Here is a 24,831-nt window from a genome sequence, read left to right as displayed (position 1 = left end):
TCAGAACTGGTTATTTTTGTGTATGCACTTGTTTCCAATGTTTTAGACCAATCTAAGAGTCTTTAGTTATTTCTTGTCATTGGCAGTCTTCACAATGAATCTACAGGCCTGGAGCTGAATTTTTGATTTTTTTAAGTTAGATTCTGTTGGCCTGTAGATATGAATTTTACAGACCAGAGAGCAATTTTACAAACCTGGGCTGCCATTCAGCATGAAGACTGCATTGGGTTGCTGTCTCTTAAGGTTATTAAAGCTTACCTCTGATAGCAATCCATGCATCTTCTTGCTTGTTATGTTTTGTTAATTCTTCCACTGATATATCCATAGTACTGCCTTTGAATCCGTTCAAGTCCTGATTACTACGTCCAAGTCGTATCCAGTCCATTAGAGACCTCCCAGGTTTTAGTGCAACCTTTGCCCTGCCTGTGGACTGTAGTCTTTGTGGACTGTTTGCTGCAGGGAATGCTGGGAGGAGATTTTGTCCCGCCATTTTGAAATCTACCGAACTATTACTGCTATGGGAAGGTGATTGCTTCTTCTCACTTGCAATTGATGAGCTGAAAATATAAATAATTATCAGCAGATTAATAATAAGGAATGTCTTTAACATGGTACTTATCTAGAAAATACAATTGTGAATGGAAATGGGGAATGTCAAAGAGACAACAACCCGACCAAAGGAGCAGAAAACAGCTGAAGGCCACCAATGGGTTTTCAATGCAGCGAGAAAATTCTGCACCGGTGATGGTCCTCAGCTGGCCCTCAGCTAGCTCTCCAATAAAATTGTGTCCAAGTTCAGTCACAACTCAAACATCACTATATTTTGCAGCTAGTTAAAAACTCAACTTTACAGTATAAATAACAGTTTGTTATGTACAAATGTAACTAATCCACGGTTTAAAAACATAATGCAATTACAGGGCAATATTTTCAAAAGTGTATATAACTTTTTGATTGATTTTAATAAAATGTCTAAAACTCTGAAAATTCCACCAATGATGTGACAGTATTTTCATTTTGGGGTACAAACAATGAAATTATCCATAGTCCTTTAGATTCTGATACAGTCAATCCGCATTAAAGTTCTGCGAGTTTACTGTTCAAGATAAACTAAAAATATCTGCATAGTACTGGTAGTATATGTACAAAACATTATTTCATACCATCTAAATCAGGAATTTGTGAATATCGTTTATATGTTATTGATATATATCTCAGCATTTAGCTTTAAAGTTACATTCTTTCATTTCATCTTTCATCTACAATAGCTATTTCAGGGTCTATCTATCTTATATTTTTAAATCTTTCTAGACTCTTGTCCTTTTAACAAACATAAAGTAAAGCTATGGTTATGTTCAAATCTAGATATTTTCTCGTTTTCTCGTTTGAATGGTTTTATACTACGGTAGTAAATTTTGGGGCCCTTTATAGCTTGCTGAGTGAGTGTGAGCCAAGGCTATGTGTTGAAGGTCGTACCTTGACCAATAATGGTTTACTTTGATACATTTTTATTTGGATGGAGAGTTGTCTCATTGGCACTCATACCGCATCTTCCTATATCTAATTACCAAGAAACTACATCCAAAATGCCAGGAATCTTGTCTGTATCCACTTATAAGTGAGTAACACAACATGTCTACATTACTAGTCATTGGCAACTTTCAACTATTGTTTAAATTTTGAAAGGATCAGTCATGTAAATCGTCTATTTCTAGATGAAAATGACATTTTTTACAAATATCAAGTAAAGATGTTTTTACTTTTTTTTCAAATTTATTTTTGAGCAAAGGCACCAGAAAGTCTGCATGATAATATCAAACCAGCATATGGTAATTCCAATTAATGGCAAATATCAGATAGAATGACAACTACAACCTTATAAGTAAAGACCTATGTGACTATACTCTGCCTATTTATTCTAATCTAGTTTTATAACTTCCTTGTGGACTATGCATTCTGTCATGTGACTATACTCTTCCTATTTATTCTAATCTAGTTTTATTACTTCCTTGTGGACTATGCATTCTGTCATGTGACTATACTCTTCCTATTTATTCTAATCTAGTTTTATTACTTCCTTGTGGACTATGCATTCTGTCATGTGACTATACTCTGCCTATTTATTCTAATCTAGTTTTATAACTTCCTTGTGGACTATGCATTCTGTCATGTGACTATACTCTTCCTATTTATTCTAATCTAGTTTTATTACTTCCTTGTGGACTATGCATTCTGTCATGTGACTATACTCTCCCTATTTATTCTAATCTAGTTTTATTACTTCCTTGTGGACTATGCATTCTGTCATGTGACTATACTCGCCCTATTTATTGTAACCTAGTTTTATTACTTCCTTGTGGACTATGCATTCTGTCATGTGACTATACTCTTCCTATTTATTCTAATCTAGTTTTATTACTTCCTTGTGGACTATGCATTCTGTCATGTGGCTATACTCTTCCTTTTTATTCTAATCTAGTTTTATTACTTCCTTGTGGACTATGCATTCTGTCTTGTGACTATACTCTTCCTTTTTATTGTAATCTAGTTTTATTACTTCCTTGTGGACTATGCATTCTGTCATGTGACTATACTCTCCCTATTTATTATAATCTAGTTTTATTACTTCCTTGTGGACTATGCATTCTGTCATGTGACTATACTCTGCCTATTTATTCTAATCTAGTTTTATTACTTCCTTGTGGACTATGCATTCTGTCATGTGACTATACTCTTCCTATTTATTCTAATCTAGTTTTATTACTTCCTTGTGGACTATGCATTCTGTCATGTGACTATACTCTTCCTATTTATTCTAATCTAGTTTTATTACTTCCTTGTGGACTATGCATTCTGTCATGTGACTATACTCTGCCTATTTATTCTAATCTAGTTTTATTACTTCCTTGTGGACTATGCATTCTGTCATGTGACTATACTCTTCCTATTTATTCTAATCTAGTTTTATTACTTCCTTGTGGACTATGCATTCTGTCATGTGACTATACTCTTCCTATTTATTCTAATCTAGTTTTATTACTTCCTTGTGGACTATGCATTCTGTCATGTGACTATACTCTCCCTATTTATTCTAATCTAGTTTTATTACTTCCTTGTGGACTATGCATTCTGTCATGTGACTATACTCTTCCTATTTATTCTAATCTAGTTTTATTGCTTCCTTGTGGACTATGCATTCTGTCTTATTGTATCTTGATCTATTGGCAGACAAGATGATTTCATCAAGTCATATACAATTCTTTCATGTCAGCCTAACTACACGGTATTGAACCTCTTGTTATAATCAAAACAGCCACAGAAACTGGAGTGTTTTATTGATAAACTGACAAATACCATGATCTTATTATTCTTATCGACTTCAAGAAATAAGACATAATGTCTTTGAACTCTTAATGGTCTGATTATGAATTCTTACGGATTTCCTTCAGGTTTTTTCCTTCCTTTATTCAAATAGGATAAAGTAATCAATTATACAGATGTAACTTCGTTATTTAGTAAAAAGAAATTTATGAAAGAGAATCAATGTCTTTTGATTTCAGTTAACAATTGCATATGTAACTTAGGGATTATTATATATTGTCCATGAATTCAAAGGCTTGTTACAATGCATATGTAACTTAGGGATTATTATATATTGTCCATGAATTTAAAGGCTTGTTACAATGCATATGTAACTTAGGGACTGCAACATTGCATATGTAACTTAAGGATTGTTACATTGCCCATGAATTTAAAGGTTTGTTACATTGCATATGTAACTTAAGGACTGCAACATTGCATATGTAACTTAAGGATTGTTACATTGCCCATGAATTTAAAGGCTTGTTACATTGCATATGTAACTTAAGGACTGCAACATTGCATATGTAACTTAAGGATTGTTACATTGCCCATGAATTTAAAGGCTTGTTACATTACGTATGTAACTTATGAATTATTGCATTGCTCATGAATTTAAAGGCTTGTTACATTAAATATGTAATTCATGAATTATTGCATTGCCCATGAAATTAAAGGCTTGTTACATTACGTATGTAACTCAATTACAGTTACATAATGCCCGTGAATTTAAAGGCTTGTTTCATTACATATGTTACTTATGAATTATTGCATTGCCCATGAAATAAAAGGCTTGTTACATTACATATGTAACTTAGGCCGTCTTCACACCAAACGCTGTGTACAGTAAACATGTTTACATTTGGTTTAATGTAATGCACACTAGTTTCACATTAAATTTGTTCACATCTATACACCTTGTTTAGCTACCTGTACATAAGTTTTGTTCACACTTGTAAACTATATTATTATGTTATTTAAAGGGGCACTAGCTGTCAAATTCATGGTCACCAATTTGACTCAAATTCTCATATTTTATTAATAACAATGTAAAACATTTATCCAATCTATCAAACGTTTAAAATAAACAGTTTACAGAGCATGGGGTAGATGATATGTAGGTTCGTTTCGTGTGTATTTAAATCCAGACGCCATCTAATTAACTATCGATTTGACCTCAGATGACCATATAAGCGATGTAAACATGGTAAACACAAATAAAGATATGAATAGGTTAAACCAGCACGTGCAATTGGATTTTTATAGGTCTGTTTGATTTGAATTTATAGATTAAAAATATAAGTTTCTCATTGTTTTTAACCGTATAAGAATGATTTAAGTGGATCGAATTAGTAATCAAATGATTTACCGTAGTTTCACTTTCATTGTTGACATTTTTTTTCTTTAAATAACCAGTTCACGTACAATGCATGCGTTGTCAGTCTCTAGCTAGGGGGTTAAATTAAGTTCACATGAATACCGGTTAGAATGATGATGACGTTTTCACTTGCAAGTGAATCAGTCAAAAATTATGTATAATCGCTTATTTCAACAAAATTAAAGCAAATTGATTGCTAAAAGCAAATTATTATTTCATTATTCCAATCTAATTAATGATTAATCTAAAAAAAAATATGCTTTATTTTTTTATATATATCGTAGCTAGTGCTCCTTTAAATGTTCATTACATAGAACAGAATTCAAATTTCCGAACAACTTTTCTAGCAGTTAGGGAACGCCCACTTGACTTTAAAAAAAGGGGGTAACTCTACCACTATTTGATTTTTTTAAAATCGGGTCATTCAAATGATTAGAATGAACAAATGTTCTGAATCCAAAGTTTGCCCATACATTATAGTGTCAAATATTGAATTGGTACCATAGAAAGAAAAAAAAAATATATAAACTTTCGCCCGGGAAAAAATTCCGACTCAGATGTCTCGCAGACGAAGAAATAGAATTGCGATGTTAAGGATCACTACATTTCTATCTTTTTGTTTTAAATGGTATTTTTTCTTTAAGGAGTATTTAGCAAAAGGAGGGGGTTATGGTTTTTTCTAACTGTATTTTAACGGACTTGAGATACTGCACAAACAAACAATTAGCCTCACACTTTTCAGTAATGCATTTAATAGTGAATCATTGTTTGAGTAAAGACCAGTGGCAAGTATTTCTGTCAGTGTGTACGTCCAGTCGATTCGGGAAGACCTTTTCAAATGCATTATGTGTTCGGCAATGATGATGGATGGGTCTTGTTTGTCTTAATAAGGGGTTAATAAGGCTACGTAAAAAAAATTATAACAAATAAATATATCAAGTTTTGACAAATACTTCTGCAAAGAACTTTATTAATAAGTGTAATAAGTATCAATTTTATATAAAAATTGCTTCTTTTTTAAATATACATGGGAAAATTAAAGTTCTGAATGCCTAGTTTTGTGTACACTTAAACCTACACAAGGCATACATCGACTATCGACTGCATGTAGACAAAACATGATTTACACTACGTTTTATCAATGAGAACGTAATGATGTTTAGTTTATGTGTGAGTTACACTAACACAACACCGAGTTTAGGTCAATGTGAACACGGCCTTAAATAGTGATACATTGCCCATGAATTTAAAGGCTTGTTACATTACATATGGAACTTTAGGGTTGTTATATTGCCCATGAATTTAAAGGCTTGTTACATTACATATGTAACTTAAGGGTTGTTACATTACATATGCAACTTAAGGGTTGTTACATTACATATGTAACTTATGAACTATTGCATTACTCATGAATTTAAAGGCTCAATGTTACATTACATATGGAACTTTAGGGTTGTTATATTGCCCATGAATTTAAAGGCTTGTTACATTTCATATGTAACTTAAAAACTGTTTCATTACCAATGAACTTAAAGGCTCTGATACATTGCCCTTGAATTTGAAGGCTTGTAAGTTTTCATATGTAACTTAAAGACTGTTGCATAATGCCCATGAACTTCAAGGATTGTTGCATAACATATGCAACTTAAGGATTGGTACATTGCCCATGAATTTAAAGGCTTTTTACATAACATATGTAACCGGATTATTATATTGCTTATGAATCAAAAGACTTGTTGCTCAGATAATGTACAAATACTGATGCAATTAGGACAAAACTGATTTACATCTGTTATTTCATATATTTCCATCTCCATGATGATTGCTTCTGGTGCAGGAAAGCTACATGTTAAGAACTCTCTCCAGGTATCTGCATGTCAGACAGGTATAACACATAAACCGAATATAATTGGACCAATATCACTGTATGAAGCAATTTGTGAAGGGATGTAACAAAAATAAAACAATATAACTATGATTTCTCTATAGACAACTACATGTCAAAAGTAATTAGCATACCAGTAGCTAGTTTCCTAGGTAGGTTACAATTAGAGGTTATAAAGTACTCTGCAGGTTACAATATGCTACTCTAATTAATACCTAGAGGATGGATCCATTTTGCTATTGAAGTACACATTTTTGGCAAATTATTTTATTATGATATACATCCATGATTCATTATATAAATACGAAATTATTTATAATTTTAAGTTTTGGCTTTTAGCTTTTAGTTTTGAAAGTTTGTAACTTCAAAACTTTTTAAAAATCATTCAATCTACCAATAACTTTCATAAAATATCGAGCCACAAAAAATATTCATTGATGAGTTCAGAACATAAAATTAAATAAAGCAAATGCATCCCTGAAAAAAAATATAACATGGAAAATTTTTGAACAATTTGATCGGTCAGTAAAAAAAGCAAAGTATATAAAGTAAATTTTATGAACCTAGAAAAAAAGCAGGAATGTGTAAGTACACGATGCCCCACTTGCACTTTCATTTTATATGTTTAGCATGTTTAGGGGACCATGAAATTCAGGTCAAAACTCTAATTTGGCATTAAAATTTAAAAGATCATTTCATAGGGAAAATGCGTACTAAGTTTCAAGTTGATTGGACCTCAACTTCATGTAAAGCTACATAGACCAAAATCTTTAACCTGAAGAGGGACAGATGGACAGGACAAACAGAGGGATGAACAAACTAACAAATGGATGCACAAACAGAAAAACATAATTACCATAAATGGGGTATACAACAGTTTGATGGCCTCCAGCTGTTGTCTGCTCTATGGTCAGGTTGTTGTCTCTTTGACACATTCCACATTCCATTCTTAATTTTATTTATTTACAATATATATCCAGAAAAGGATCTGGTGGTAAGTTGTCTCTTAGACAATGATGCCAAATCTGCTTATCCTTATACAAATTGATTCACAATTAAAATTTGAAAATAAACATCACAAAATCATCCAATTCATTAATATTAAGTTCTCCAAACTGATTTAACCTCTCTACATGATAAATCTTTGTAAGTCAAAAATCTTAAATCATTTTTCATAAGGATATATCATTTGATTTCAATCTAGGAATTCCATTTTCTGACACAGGAAATTTATCAAGTTCAAAATTCATTTAAGATTATCCCCCATGTTTAGTGATTGATTGTGATTTGTTTGCCCCTCCAGTCAATCATCTTGTTTGCAATAGCTTTGTAATTATAATTATATTAATTATTTAGACAGAAACCAATCAAATTCTAAAGTCAACAAATCATTATCTTAATTAATCTAAACTGAAAGACAATTATGAATTTTTTGATTTTTGCTTGCTTAACTGCCAGTGGCAACTATTTCAAGGTAAGTCAACAGGGATAAAGGGCATGACGTTTGGACTGGAAAATGAGGTATGTGGGATACTGGAGGACTCACGGTTTTTGTCATGCAGTTTACACCTATGGAACCCTCAGCAAATTGTTGCAAGGACTTTAAATTTTTTATTGTAATTTTTTTTGCATGCATTTTTTTTTTAACATATATAACTAAACTTTTTGGCTAAAGCATTGGAGTAAAATAGAAAAAAAACACCTTACATTTTTCTGCATTTTTTATAACACAGAGTAAAGATACAACTCTTGAGTAAAATAGAAAAAAAAAACCTTACATTTTTCTGCATTTTTGATAACACAGAGTAAAGATACAACTCTTAGCACATTTAGGTACATTTCAAGACAATATTTTTTGATAAAACAACCATTCATTACAACCTTAGAGAAAATGTCATAGATAGTATCAAAATAAATTACAAATACAAGACTGCAAATCTGAAAGAGTTTGCTACAGAGACTTTATAAACATAAACATTTTTTGATTGAGTTAAGTCTGACAATTGATATTTCATCGTATGTTTTTATATGTTGTGATGTTATGCTATTGTTTCAGAAAAAGGGAGAAGGTTTGGATCCATTAAAACGTTTAATCCCGCTGCAAATGTTTGCACCTGTCCTAAGTCAGGAATCTGATGTACAGTAGTTGTCGTTTGTTTATGTAATATATACATGGTTCTCATTTCTCGTTTTGTTTATATAGATTCGACCGTTGGTTTTCCCGTTTGTATGGTTTTACACTAGTAATTTTAGGGCCCTTTATAGCTTGTTGTTCGGTGTGATCCAAGGCTCAGTGTTGAAGGCCGTACTTTAACCTATAATGGTTTACTTTTTAAATTGTTATTTGGATGGAGAGTTACAGTGTCTCATTGGCACTCACACCACATCTTCCTATATCTATATAAAGATCAGTCAAATGCAATGTCATTCATTTCTTCATATAAAATCTGTCAATGACACTGTACAACAAGTTTACATATCTTACTAACTATCAGTTTGTATATCTTGAACTTTTGTCTTAATAACATTTTGATATGTGTGAAATCTAATTTCGATGCTGATGTTGTTCACCTACTTATAAAAGAGGTAGGACATAAGTTTCTCTGAACTTGTTACAATAAATGTTAATACAGTTAATTTTGCTCTGTTTATTTTGATCACATTTACCTCCTTAAGATCTGACACATTCTGCCAACAGTTTGCATACATTTCCAGATATCTACGCATTGGCATTTAGAGTGCAGAGCCAGTTATCACTGTTGGTCCTAATTGACCTTTCAAGATTAAATTCTAAGATTCAAAATACAAGCAAAAGTCAAGGAGACCTGAAACAAACAAACTATTGTGGCAAACTGAAGCATTTTTCATTCACAGTGCTCAACAAATTAGCCGAAAGAACAAACTGTTGAGCTGTCATTCATAGGGGGAAATTATGCTTTTTCTGATGACGGTGTTGTATTGCACAACTTTGCCTATTGGAAGCATTAAAAATGGGCTGCCATTAATTTGACAACTGAAATTATTTACATGCAAGGATTATCAACATGTGATTTTTATTTGGAAAGGACAAGGTACGATATGCATCAGAGAACGGCCCCCTAATTTTGTTCAAATTAAAAGTGACTTGCCATTAATCATAATACTATATTTTTAAAGTTTAACACCTATATTTTTGTTAACATCATAGATTTTTCAACTTCCCCTGATATTATTCATGCTCTGTTGCTGTAAAGACCTCAAGATTTGTGAAAAGGGCAGAAAAATAGCAGTTTCCAAACTTTAATAAAAACCGTTGCTAGGCAACCTTCCTTTCACCGGAACACAATACAATCATTATTTTTTCAAGTGTCTACACTAAGACCATCAATGATATCATTGTAAACTTATTTGAAGAGGGGGCCAAAAAAATGGCCTTAATCGTAAATTGTCCTTTGCGTGGTCAGTCATGTTTTAATTACAGGGGTGCATTTATTATCAAATATTGAAGGGGTTGAAATTCATACTAAGGAGCATTACAATCAACGTTCTGCAAAGAATAGACAATAAAAATTATTTCAACGAATACCCACAATGCAACACTTTAAGTGTTTCATTATAAACCATTCACCAATCAGACGAAATAATGGAATGTACTGGTCAAATACAACATCTATGAATTAATTACAAAAAAAACATTTCTCCAATACAAGAAACAATTATTTTCAAAGAGAAAAGATAGACAAGTTCAAAGCTATTAGTTTACAATCCACAAAAGCTGAAAAATCAATAGACCTACACCATTAAATCACCATTTTTGGACCAATCTTTTCAGAAGACTAACTGATATTGAATCTATCAATTTTCTTTATTACCGTAAATAAATGTCCTAGAAGCTATTCCTTGAAGAATATAACAACAAAATGATATCTAATGATTCTGAAAGATGTAAAAGGCTTTTTAATGTAACACATTAGTTGTATCTCTAATTCTAACATAGATGAAATAGATACTAAGAACCAATAATAGAGGGTCTCAAAGAGGGGGTCCTTTATTTCTGAGAAGGTATTAAAGTAGGGGTGGTTTTGGTAGTACTTTTTAATCATCACATCACTTTTATGACTGGAAACGTGTGGCTGTTTAAGGCAAAAGGGTAACGGGTCAAAAAGATCACTTTATTTTCAAATTGAATTATGTTAAAATGACTTTGAAGAAAATCTTGTAAACCAAAATGTAGATGATTATTTCATGCTTTTCCCAAGTGGACAATGTCCGGTAAAATTATAAATGTCTGGAATACATGCCTGTTTTGGAAGCTATGGTCCGTCAGTTCAGTATTTTTTTTATTTTTTAGGATGTAAATATTTTCTCTATTTTTTCTATTTTATCAATTATTCCCTATTCTTTTAATTTTTACACTCTTGTAAAAATTGTATTCTGTTTTCATTACAATTTTGCTCTTATTTCTTTACTCTATATATTTTTTTATTCTATCTTTTTTCGTTGACTTGGTCCATTATTCTCTATTCTATAAACCCCATGAAGACCCTCATAACAGAATTACAACACTGACAGCTTTGAAGTTATTTTTTACAGCTATTTCATCTTATCTGGTTGTATTATTTTGTATCAATGATTCTGATAGATGTTTTAAGAACTCTTGAACTAGCTTCTCAAACAAACATTAAAGACACTGATAAATTCGTTTCAATATCTTAGATCAGACAAAATACATTAAAGGTAACAAATATGGGCAAGTGATTCTCTAAATAAAAATCAGCTGTATAAAATCAAGAATTTGTATAGTAAGTCTTACTATACAAATCCTTGATAAAATGTTGAAAAAAAACTTTTAATTGTCTCTTAAAAAAAAATGTTTTTAAAAAAACGTCAGAGTACTTTAAATTGACGTTTAATTGAAATAGATTCTTTTTGCATGATTTATTCACTTTTCAATGCATTTATAACTAGATTTCCTACTATAAAATTGGAGTTAAATAACAACTTAAAAACATCTGACATTTTTTATGAACACCGGTAAGGTACACATAAAACAACTTTCTATGTATTTCAAGACAATATGTTCTAAAAAAAAACACCTTGTATTGCCTTTTTTTCTTTGTTTACCAAAATTGTATAAACTTCCATTAATAATATATAAGCTTAGAAAAAAAATCATATTTACTAAATTTAAGATTTTTTGAAGTGCATTTCTTATTGCCATTTTAAGCAATGCTGCATACTATTTTAATCATCATTATGCCCTAAAAATTTATACGAGGATTATTTTCTAGAACAGGAGGTTACACAAAAGCAAACCAGATGCTCCGCAGGGCGTAGCTTTATACGACCGCAGAGTTTGAACCCTGAACGGTTGGGGCAAGTATGGACACAACATTCAAGCTGGATTCCGCTCTAAATTTGGATTGTGATTAAATAGTTGACACAGCATAGGTTTCTGACACAGAATGAATGTATTCAAATGAACTTAAAATTTTTGTTTTCTCTTAGAGAAATTCACTATGCTGTTGAATATTAATCCTCTCAAAAAAATGTTTGAAGAAATTTTCTTTTTATTTATGAAATTTCAAATGAGAAAAATTGAACCCAATTTTTTAAACACATCCCCCTTTCCCTTATTCCAAAACTAATTTCAATTAAAATATTCTAATGGAGTTTGCAACAATTACTACTCATTTAAATACATCATAAAATATTAAGATGTAAAAAAACTGCTTGTTATCACTGAATGGTAAAGATTATTTAAATTTATCAGTTGGTAGTAAAAAGTGAATGTATATTGTATATAACAAAGATTTAAGTTGATTCTGGACAAAGAAAGATAACTCCAATTAAAAAAAATTCTTGCAGATATTTCTTGCTTACTATACTGGAGAAAGAAAGATAACTCTTAATTAAAAAAAAATTTGATATTTCACAATATTGTGAAATTAGATATTTCTTGCCATTGCACAATACTGTGCAATTGAAAAGACTTGCTATTGCACAATACTTAATATAATAATTTTAGATCCTGATTTGGACCAACTTGAAAACTGGGCCCATAATCAAAAATCTAAGTACATGTTTAGATTCAGCATATCAAAGAGGCCCAAGAATTTAATTTTTGTTAAAATCAAACTTAGTTTAATTTTGGACCCTTTGCACTTTAATTTAGACCAATTTTAAAACTGGACCAAAAATTAAGAATCTACATACACAGTTAGATTTGGCATATCAAAGAACCCCAGTTATTCAATTTTTGATGAAATCAAACAATGTTTAATTTTGGACCTCGATTTGGGCCAACTTGAAAACTGGGCCAATAATCAAAAATCTAAGTACATTTTTAGATTCAGCATATCAAAGAACCCCAAGGTTTCAATTTTTGTTAAAATCAAACTAAGTTTAATTTTGGACCCTTTGGACCTTAATGTAGACCAATTTGAAAACGGGACCAAAAATTAAGAATCTACATACACAGTTAGATTTCGGCATATTAAAGAACCCCAATTATTCAATTTTGATGAAATCAAACAAAGTTTAATTTTGGACCCTTTGGGCCCCTTTTTCCTTAACTGTTGGGACCAAAACTCCCAAAATCAATACCAACCTTCCTTTTATAGTCATAAACCTTGTGTTTAAATTTCATAGATTTCTATTTACTTATACTAACGCTATGGTGCGAAAACCAAGAAAAATGCTTATTTGGGTCTCTTTTTGGCCCCTAATTCCTAAACTGTTGGGACCGAAACTCCCAAAATCAATACCAACCTTCCTTTTGTGGTCATAAACATTGTGTTTAAATTTCATTGATTTCTATTTACTTTAACTAAAGTTATTGTGCGAAAACCAAGAATAATGCTTATTTGGGCCCTTTTTTGGCCCCTAATTCCTAAACTGTTGAAACTGAAACTCCCAAAATCAATCTCAACCTTTCTTTTGTGGTCATAAACCTTGTGTCAAAATTTCATAGATTTCTATTAACTTAAACTAAAGTTATAGTGCGAAAACCAAGAAAATGCTTATTTGGACCCTTTTTGGCCCCTAATTCCTAAAATGTTGGGACCAAAACTCCCATAATCAATACCAGCCTTCCTTTTATGGTCATAAACCTTGTGTTAAAATTTCATAGATTTCTATTCACTTTTACTAAAGTTAGAGTGCGAAAACTAAAAGAATTCGGACGACGACGACAACGACGACGCAGACGACGACGCCAACGTGATAGCAATATACGACGAAAATTTTTTCAAAATTTGCGGTCGTATAAAAAGGCACACGCTGATATTAGCAACAAGGGCTATGTACAATTTTCTAAAAAAGGGGAGATTACATAATTTAGATATTAAAAGCCAGCTAGAAATAATTGATAAAGTAGTTAAGCCTATATTATTATATGGGTGTGAAGTCTGGGGAATGGGTTACATAATAAACACCTCTGTTATAGAACGTGTTCATCTAAAATTTTGTAAATTACTGCTTAATCTTAAAAAGTCCATGCCTGATTTTATGATGTATGGGGAACTTGGTCGATTCCCATTGGATATTTAAGTACTATTAATTATTGGGAAAAGCTTGTAACTGGAGAAGATAAGAAACTTCCTGTTATTCTATACAATCTTGTTCCTGGTAGTTATAATGGAAATTGAGCTTGGTTCAAGAATGTAAAAATGTGTTTGATAATTGTGGACTATCAAATATATGGAACTCTAAATATTTTATAAGTAAAAACTGGTTGCATGATACTGTTAAATTAAGATTAACTGACCAGTTCAGGCAGACATGGTATGCTACTGTACAGAATAAGCTCTAAATTATAAGTTATTCAAAAATAGTTTAAATTTCGAAACTTACTTTGATATTTTAGATGACAAAAACATTACTTCTTTTTGTAGATTTAGAACTTTGAACACAAAATTTGTATCTAGCCGTCCAGCTAGAGTGCAGGCGATTTGGTGTCACGATATCACAGTAGCATGGGTTCGAATCCCGGCGAGGGAAGAACCAAAAATTTGCGAACGCAAATTTACAGATCTAACATTGTTGGGTTGATGTTTAGACGAGTTGTATATACATTATGTACACAGCCATGTATCACCATCATTGATGGCGATCCGATGGATACATCTGTTGTAGGGTTGTCACTGACTCAGACGTACTTATGAATATAATTATTTTCTGTGACTGTATCTTACATTAATTTGTAGGATCCTTTACTATAGATAACTTAGCTGATCTGTAACAATAACATCTTCATGCCTTATATATCATGTACTGTAGTACGCCGCTAGATTAAAACTGACGTGGAAAGGTAACATATGGCCACCGAAAGCTCTTTTTAGAGAGCCCAGGTGGTCGTGTGGTCTAGCGGGACGGCTGCAGTGCAGGCGATTTGGTGTCACGATATCACAGTAGCATGGGTTCGAATCCCGGCGAGGGAAGAACCAAAAATTTGCGAAAGCAAATTTACAGATCTAACATTGTTGGGTTGATGTTTAGACGAGTTGTATATACATTATGTACACAGCCATGTATCACCATCATTGATGGCGATCCGATGGATACATCTGTTGTAGGGTTGTCACTGACTCAGACGTACTTATGAATATAATTATTTTCTGTGACTGTATCTTACATTAATTTGTAGGATCCTTTACTATAGATAATTTAGCTGATCTGTAACAATAACATCTTCATGCCTTATATAACATGTACTGTAGTACGCCGCTAGATTAAAACTGACGTGGAAAGGTAACATATGGCCACCGAAAGCTCTTTTTAGAGAGCCCAGGTGGTCGTGTGGTCTAGCGGGACGGCTGCAGTGCAGGCGATTTGGTGTCACGATATCACAGTAGCATGGGTTCGAATCCCGGCGAGGGAAGAACCAAAAATTTGCGAAAGCAAATTTACAGATCTAACATTGTTGGGTTGATGTTTAGACGAGTTGTATATATATATATATATATATATATATAGGAGTTTTCATTGCATTATAAAAACATTGCAAAATTTATATTAATTTTGTATGATTTTTCTTCCACTAATTATATTGATGAAAGATTATGATATGAGGGTTTGTCACATTAAAACATAAATACAGGATTATATCCAGGAAAAACAAATCAATCAATGTAAGAGATGAGAAATTAATGAGGGATTCAAGGTGACTGAGGAATATAAATTATTTTCTATGAATATTGGTGAGAGTACAAGCGAACTAACATTTTCCATGCCAAAATTAAGTCATGAAAAAAAACAGACTATCAATTGTTTAATAACATATGTACACAAGTACCAAATATTCACCATGGAAATAAGAGTTGCAAATGCTAATACAACTGCATACCAAAATTCATTGACTTTTCATGAGTGGTGCTTTTTACACTGACACATTAACTATGCCAAACTTTTGAAGTATAAGATACACGAAGAGAGGGTAGAGCCATATAATAATTATGGAAATGAATTGTTGAAATTTTCATACAACTGCATACCAAATATCATTGACTTACCATTAGTGGTTCGTCTCATACTGACCTAATTAGGAACTTTAACATGTAAACTCTAGGCAAAAGTGTCATTAAGGCAATAGATTAGGACTGAGGAAGTGGGGCATAATAAAGTTTATAAACCCCATGGAAATGAGATGTAATAAAACTTCTTACCAAATAGCATTGACCTACTACTAGTGGCACTATATTAACTGACCTAAACACTAACCACAAACTAATACATTGCTGACCTCCCTTAGAGTTGAGGTGAGAAAATTTCTCCCATTTCAGGTCATTAAACTTAAATCAAATGAAACTAGCTGTCACATACACACATGCTCATTACAACTAATTTACAACCAAACATTGTTGACCTTTTATATGTTATATATATTATCTTAGATTTTGTATCTTTTAGTTTCTGTAAAGCATTTTTTCCAAAAAGGTTGAGCAGTTAAAAACTGGTGAAAGTATATAGCACCGACATTTCTTACATCCCCTGCATAAGTAGAAACACATTTTTGCACCGAACAACTATCTTTCCAACTTTCTCACCGATAGCATGAATTTGTACGCACTACTGTTGGCTTCTTCCATCTCCTGCATGAAAAGAAACTATCTGATAGCTGTTTTTACATCTTCCTCACAGATAGCATGAATTTGGTACAGTCACTCTGCTCTATTTCTTCCATCATCTTGAGGTATAGATACTGCCTGGCTAAGGCCTCTTTCTCACATACAGCCTGAATTGGTATAGACACAATTTTGTTTCTTCCATCACCTGCATGAACAGAAACTGTCTGATAGCTGTTTTTACATCTTCCTCACAGATAGCATGAATTTAGTACAGACACTGCTCAGTTTCTTACATCATCTGCATGTATAGAACAGAATAACTGCCTGGTAGACAAATATCTCACAATGCCTAAATTGGTACAGACTCCCTCTTCTCATTATCTTACATCATGTGCATGTATAGACACTGCTTGGCAGCCACCTTTCTCACAGATAAAATTGAGAATGGAAATGGGGAATGTGTCAGAGTCCCCAACTCGACCTAATAGAGCAGAAAACAGCTAAGGTCCCCAATGGGTCTTCCACACAGAGAGAAAATCCAGCATACATACTCTGCTCTGTTTCTTACAACCCTTGCATCTGAATGTACTATAGATACTGCCTGGTAGCTACCTTCCTAACAGATAGCTGGAACTGGTAGACATGAAATGTGGTGGGTTTTGTTTTAAAAAAAAAATGAGAAGGAATATTGGCAGTAGACATGAAAAGTGGTAAGCTACATATTAAACTGGAACACAGATTCAAATTTTTAAAGGCAATCAGTCGTGGATCCAGAAATTTTCATAAGTGGGGGCCCACTGACTGCTGTAAGAGGGGGCCTGCTCCCGTCACCCTTCAGTGATTCCCTATATAAGCAACCAAATTTTTTTTTCAAAAGGGGGGCCCCCCCTATCTAAATCCGCCTCTGACAAAGATGGTTTTTAACTTTTAAGAAAGGTAATGCATGTGAGTAAATACTGTGCACATAATTTGGATAATAAGATAGGTTGAATGATTTTTTGTTAGCAAACTGCCAAACTTAAAAATAAACAAAAGAAAATATATGATCTACACACAAAAATATGTAAATATGACTGTCTGAGCAATCATATTTCCTGCAAAACTCTTATTTTATTTGAACAGCTTTACATGTGTTTTTTAAATTTTCTGAAATAGCTTATTACTTGTTTTTCTTTAAAGCTTTTTCTCCAGCAAAACAAGCTTTGTCAGAGAAAAACCTTGAATGTTATACAACAAACTATTGACAATGAACACTGTGGAAAACAAACATTTGCATATAATCTCAAAAAGAAGCAGAAAGCCTGAATCTAAATTACAAAACAACTACTTTTCAAGTTAAAAATCAACACTCTCTTTAAGAAACATGTGTTTTCACAAGGAAAAGTTGTGCTTTCGCAGAGAAAAGAAGAAAAAAAATATCGACAATTAACATGAGTAATAATGTTTTAATACTGAAAAAAATAAATTACTAATTTTACAGATGCGTAGTTTATATCTGTCAATAAATGTTAAAAAATTGTTACCAACATTGATGGTAATGCTCAGGTGATGATGATAATGATAATGATATGCTGGGGTTTGACATCCATTGGCAAACATTTCAGGCATTTCTAGACTTGAAAATATCAATGTGATGCAAATATCAAGTTTAGCATATAACACATACAACCACAAATGTTAACAATAGAAATTTAATCAGGAAAATTCAGAAATAATTGTGAGATTGTTATAAATAGGAATATGCAAATTGGTGATTAACGCAATATCAAATATTAACATTTTTATATCCTTTACATTACAAATATATATGTATGCAGATTTTTTCTAAAATTTTTGGGGAGAAATTAAATATTCAAAAATAATTTGTTTTGTCAACCTGCTGGTTTCCAGTTATTAATGATATGCTTCATCTCAGAGGGACACAACTGGTGTAGGTTACCAGAGTAAATACACATGGATAGCAACCAAATTGAATTCTGATGAGGAAGACCCAAAGTTAATAGAAGGGTTATACAGAATTTTATAGTATAAGTTTAAAGTTTGCATGGGGCCTTTAAAGGTTGAAAATATGCTGCACAGCCTTTTGTTTTGACATTTGAAAAAAATAGAATTGCACATAAACTTTCTATTTTTTATACACTGTCAAAATGACTGTATATCTTTTTTATAAAAATTTCCAAGTGACACCATAAAATGAGTTCCTATAGGAAATTGAATTTCTGTGTTTGCAGATCTAGAGGTCTATAAAAAAAGATGTGGTATGATTGACAATGGGACATCTCTCCACAAGAGACCAAATGACACAGAAATTAACAACTATAGGTCATCAAGCGGCCTTCAACAATGTCCATACCGCATGGTCAGCTATAAAAGACCCTGAAATGACAATGTAAAACAAATCAAACAAAATAATTAACAGCCTTATTTATAAAAAAAAACAAACGAAAAACAAATATGCAACACATAAACTAAAGCACTGGACGTTAAGCAACCAACAATCAATCAATCATAAACTAACGACAACCACTGAATTACAGGCTCCTGACTTGGAACAGGCACATACATATAGAATGTGGCGGGATTAAACATGTTAGTGGGACCTCATCCCTCCCCCTAACCTGGGAAACTCCCTGTGCTATAACAGTACAACAAAAGTACGAACTAAAAAATTCAGCTGAAAAAGACTTAACTCATCAGATGGATACAAATACTACAAATACAAGTGGACATATTCTTTATAGTATTCAGTATTTCATAAAATTCTACCTTGCAGATACTTGAAGTCAGATTTAAAGTCATTTCTGCTGTCTTGATATTATTTCATAAACAGTGACATTCATTTAAGAATTGAATGCTTCTTTTTGTAAATTTATTGGGTTGTAAAAGCATTGACCAAAGTACTTCCGCGCTTCATTCTAAAAATGTATGCACGGTCAACGCTTTTACAACCCTATAAAGTTACAAAAAGAAGCATTCAATACTTATAATTACATTTTTTAGCTAGGATTATAAAAACACGATTTTCATGAAGTTTAATTTTTAAATTCACCTGTGCACTTTATTGTGGGACCTCGTGTCATCATGAAAAATGTTATTGTCTCATGCAATTGCTTGAGGAATAACATGTGATGTGCAATTAGCCAATCACAATAACGTATTATAATGAAACATACATCTAATGTAATTATTAGTTCTTGAAGTATGACAAACTTACAGTTTGTACAGTGACCTCTATAAAATGTCATTCGTTGTTGGGTTGATTCTCACTTTCTTTTTCAAGGCTTCTGATATTCATACAGTAGTAAAACTATCAGTCTTAGTATTATTGCATACAAACATGACAAAAGGCAAAAGGGTAATAAATTTTGTCATACATGAATAGGATAAGGGGGAGTATCATATATATATCAGATAGTTTTTTTCACAAATCATGTGTGATGCTGAACTACCAACTCCACACTCATATGGACATGGGGTTAAACCAGGGCAATTGCACAACAAATCCCCTCCCCCTCACCCCCGAAAAAATTAAAAAAAATCTATACCATATGTCATGAAACACAAATTTAAAAACCTATTCCATAAAAAAACCAGATTTATAACCTTACCTTGTGCATCCCATGTTAAATCCTATAAAATCATATGAAGCAAATTCTACTTTTCATCTGTTAATTTGTACTCAGAATCATGAGGAATATAAAATGGTTTCAATGTTTTTGAATGCTGTCCCCGGTGATTGTATACCGAAATGTCATAAAATGTTAACTGTGCATACAATTTACATGGTAATAAATTGAGCAATGTTCTTTAGCATGTTTATATAAAGCAACCACTTTTAAGCATTGCTAGGCAGTGGCTACATAGTTATTCCTTTATCGGCATTATTTGTCTTGTCCAATTTGTAAAATTAACATTTAATTGCCTAGTTTCTTAATTATCCACAGTTATAGTAATCAATACACTCCATACAATAAGATCTGCCATTCTTCAAATATTTTAGCTGTTTAATTTCTATCGCTTTATAATGTAACTCACTTTTTACACAAATTTTTGTATAGAAACATGTGAAAATCATTAGCTAATAAACTTCTAACTGGCCATGTTCATGTCTGAAAATCCAATAAAATATTTCGCTGAAATGTACAATAGTAATCAACGTCAATATGCTTCCACTGTGTCAAACTGAGTTCCATACTGCCGATTAGCTTCGATCAGATAGCAACCCATGCTATAAGCTTAAAATTCAACATGATTGTTTTGACAGAAATAAACAACCATGTGCAATGTACGATTTATAAATAGATCACATCTACAACACTACCATTTTTCACGTCAATATCCTTTAGCTATTGAATAAATCTGTGCTTAACCTCAATACATAGCATCTGATTATGATATTGAATTTTCCCTTTGTATCAGAAAAATACAGTAATCACGACATATGACAATAAGTACAGCTAAAGCCCAATTCACATAAAAATCTATAACATTATTAAAGTTTCGAGCAATTATGCTTAAATAATGCAATCTATATCTATAAATGACAGTTAATGTAATAAAAGATTGTAATATTTCTCCTCATTTCTATAAAGTAAATTTTTATCAGACTTTATTACTCTTTCACTTATCAGTATTTGCAATGCTGTTAATTCAATAGAAACTAATATCTATACAGTTAAATCAAACATAAATAAAAATTGATTTTCCAGTTGTTGGTGTCGTTTTTTCCCTTTATACAAACAAACACAGCAGCTAAAAAGTTCCATAAATCCATCACACTTATATTCATAGCTATTCTAGTATGTGTAAACTGTTGTAAACTGCACATAGATCCAACAACATTTTCAGTTAAAAAATTAACACTTTCTAGTGTAGATGAATAACATTTAAATGTGTCCATTTTAATTCATTTGATTCACATTAAGACAAAATTTGCCTTATAAATGACGTCAAAGACAAGAGTATTTCAAAAAAATACTTACGACTAAGATTTATCTTAAGTATACTGAATTTTTCCTGACTTACGATTTATCTCAATCGTAAGTTTTTTTGTGATACAGACTTCTAAACCTTGACAGGAATCAAAATATTAAAGACTATATGATAGATTCATGATTTTTTTGTGGGTAAAGGTTAAACACAAATTTAAAGTATTAGTTTTCTATAGGTTTGTATGCAGAATTGACATATTCAAACTCAAGGTACTGACAATGCAATGTCAAATAAAATATAAACAAGAATGTGTCCCCAGTACACAGATGCCCCACTCGCACTATAATTTTCTATGTTCAGTGGACCATGAAATTGGGGTCAAAACTCTTATTTGGCATTAAAATTAGAAAGATCATATCATAAGGAACATGTGTACTAAGTTTCAAGTTGATTGGACTTCAACTTCATCAAAGACTTCCTTGACCAAAAACTTTAACCTGAACTGGGATGTACGGACGGATGGACGAACAGATCACAAAACGTAATGCCCCTCTACTATCGTAGGTGGGGGCATTAAAAGACAAGCAATAGTTCACAAAACACAACATAGAAAACCAAAGATTGAGCAACACAAACCCATAAAAAAACTGGACGTGAACTCAGGTGCTAGGGGGTAAGTAGATTCTGCTCCACTTGTCACACCTATACATGCTGCTCATGCAAGAACATATACCCAGTGACAATAATTTTAAAATTGGTACATTATATGGGAAATCATAGAAGCATGACCTCAGCAGGCCCCCTCTTAGGTAGTCAATGGGTCCCCACTTATGAAAAAATCTGGATCTGCCACTGATCTCTTCCCTTACAGAACTGAAATGTTTGCAGCAGGTCTGCAGCATACTTGCTGCAGGTCTGCTGCAAACAAAAAGCTTGCAGGAACCCTTTGAATAATGTTTGCAGAAGTTTGCAGCTAGCTGCGAACCTCCTGCAAACATTGCAGCTTTTTGCTGCAAGCTTGCGGCAAGTTTGCAGAAACTTTTATGTTTGCAGTAAGATTGCAGGAAACTCTAGAATTTAAGGGATGTTCGCAGCTAGATTGCAGGAATCTTTGATAATTCTATATGTTTGCAAGAACATTGCAAGAATTACATAAAACGAATGAGCATGCCCATTGGTAACTTCCTGGAAGATACAGATTTAAAATTTGAAAATGTTAAAGGTGTTTGAGTCATGTTATCATACAATGGATTAGTATTTAGGGAGTATTTTAGATTGGAAATTAATAGAAAAGTTTTCAAAGACATTTGTTGTAAGTATTGATTCTTCATAGACGTGTAAGTATATGAAATTCGTCCCGTCAATAAATACATGCATGAAGTTTTGAAAAACATTTTCAAACACGCATCAACTATAATACAGTACACGAGTCAAGAATGTTTGGAGATTATAACTTATTTTAAGATATTGTGTTGTTCTAATTCAAGTTGAATTATATTAAAATGTTAATTAAAAAGCAGTATTTATTTACAAAATAAATTTCAAATAAACCTTTTATCTTATTTTAGATATGCATTCAACTCATTTTAGCACTTACTTCAACAACAAGAAATCTTAAGACTTATCTTTAAAGGAATAAACCTTTACTATGATAATTATGCAAATAATTAATTATTCGAAATATTATATGTATGTATGTAACCAAACTTTTAGAATTTACTGTGTAATAAAGATAATGTCATGTGTATACACAACATGACTTAATTGGTTAGTATTGTATAATCATTTATGTAGTTCCTGCAAGTTTGCCGCAAGCTCGCAGGAGAAAAATTAATTTGAATATAAATGTTTGCAGCAGGTCTGCTGCAAACACACAGGAGAAAGATTAATTTGCATAAAAATGTTTGCAGCAGGTCTGCAGCAAACACGCAGCAGGTCTGCTGCAAACACGCAGGAGAAAGATTAATTTGCATAAAAATGTTTGCAGCAGGTCTGCCGCAAACACTCATTTGCATAAAAATGTTTGCAGCAGGTCTGCAGCAAACACTCATTTGCATGGTAAATTGTTTGCAGCAGACCTGCGGCGTATTTGCAGCAAACACGCTGCAAACACAGACTCTATGTTCGCTGCAAGTCTGCAGCAACTTCGCAGCAGACCTGCAGCAACTATGTGCAGGAGGCTGATTTTTTCGGTAAGGGTTAGCATGCATTCTCTATATTATACATGGCAACACTGAAATTTAGATCCGCGACAAAATAATCTAAACATTCTATCAATTAATTTCATCTCAAGTAAAAATAATGTCATATCAGGTCTCAAGTGCATTTCATAAACCTTTAATATAATGTCTGAAGTGGCATTTCATATAAATCTAATATAGTTCATAAAACTAGATGATTATTTAAACAAATTCCAACATCAAGTCTTGTGTCAACATCAGTAAATGGGCCTTTTAAATCTGATTTATAAAATAAAAAAACGTTTTTCTTGTCATTATGTATGTATTCTCAGTTTTATTTCATATAATTCAAATTTATTTAAGGAGAACTAAACTCTTCAAAGATCATTAACAATATGGAAATTCTAATTTTTCCCCAATATGATTTTTTTTTTTAATATTCCATTCAAATGAACTATTAAAATTAGTTTACAGTTATTTAACCATTTGTTTAAAACTAATATTTTATGGTTTTGAATGAGTACTGAAAGGATTCATTATTATTTGTTGGATACCAATTTTCGTGGATTTCGTGGGTACAGCAGAACCACAAATATAAATGTTCAACCAATACAAACTTCTATATAGGCTTGTATGATGCAGACTTCGGCAAAACAACAAAATTGAATATCCAGGAACATGCAAGTTTTCCTTAATTCCTAGAAAAAGGTACACACGAAAATAAATGAATCCACAGTATACAAAATATATCAATTTTAAACACCTTTGAATGCCTGTAAAAAGTATTAGTTTATGTAAATGATGATTTCAAATGTAATGTCATCACCTCTCTTGGAGGAAAATCCGCTTTTAACTTGAAAGTAACGTTTAGGAAAGTCTGACTTCAATTTACTATTAACAGTAAATGTCAGATTGATAAAAGCCATTTTTGACATGGAAAAACATTTCAGGAGTCGCCACAACAAACTCAAATCATGAAGCAAAAAAATAATCATCTACAGGATACTACATGTACATGATCTTCAACAATAAGCAGACATCCATAATAAT

General features: G+C 32.2%; 1 protein-coding gene across 2 annotated transcripts in view; it reads right to left on the bottom strand.

Annotated features, from left to right (window-relative positions):
* The window catches only part of LOC134687119 (cytochrome b5 reductase 4-like), an 82,537-nt gene that overhangs the window by 41,512 nt on the left and 16,194 nt on the right, over positions 1 to 24,831 (bottom strand). The window contains exons 1-2 of one of the 2 annotated variants that reach the window (XM_063547120.1): positions 20,278 to 21,081; positions 259 to 557 (exon numbers count right to left, since the gene is read on the bottom strand). In XM_063547120.1, coding sequence (XP_063403190.1) covers positions 259 to 557; positions 20,278 to 20,291 — 313 coding nt within the window. In that variant the 5' untranslated portion in view covers positions 20,292 to 21,081. Of the gene's footprint in view, positions 1 to 258; positions 558 to 20,277; positions 21,082 to 24,831 lie in introns of those variants that run through there. The other variant, XM_063547121.1, reaches the window with a different exon arrangement.

Source organism: Mytilus trossulus, chromosome 10, assembly GCF_036588685.1.
Source record: "Mytilus trossulus isolate FHL-02 chromosome 10, PNRI_Mtr1.1.1.hap1, whole genome shotgun sequence".
Taxonomy (NCBI): domain Eukaryota; kingdom Metazoa; phylum Mollusca; class Bivalvia; order Mytilida; family Mytilidae; genus Mytilus; species Mytilus trossulus.
Note: the sequence above shows the minus strand (reverse complement) of the source record. Positions and strands in the feature narration are given on the sequence as shown.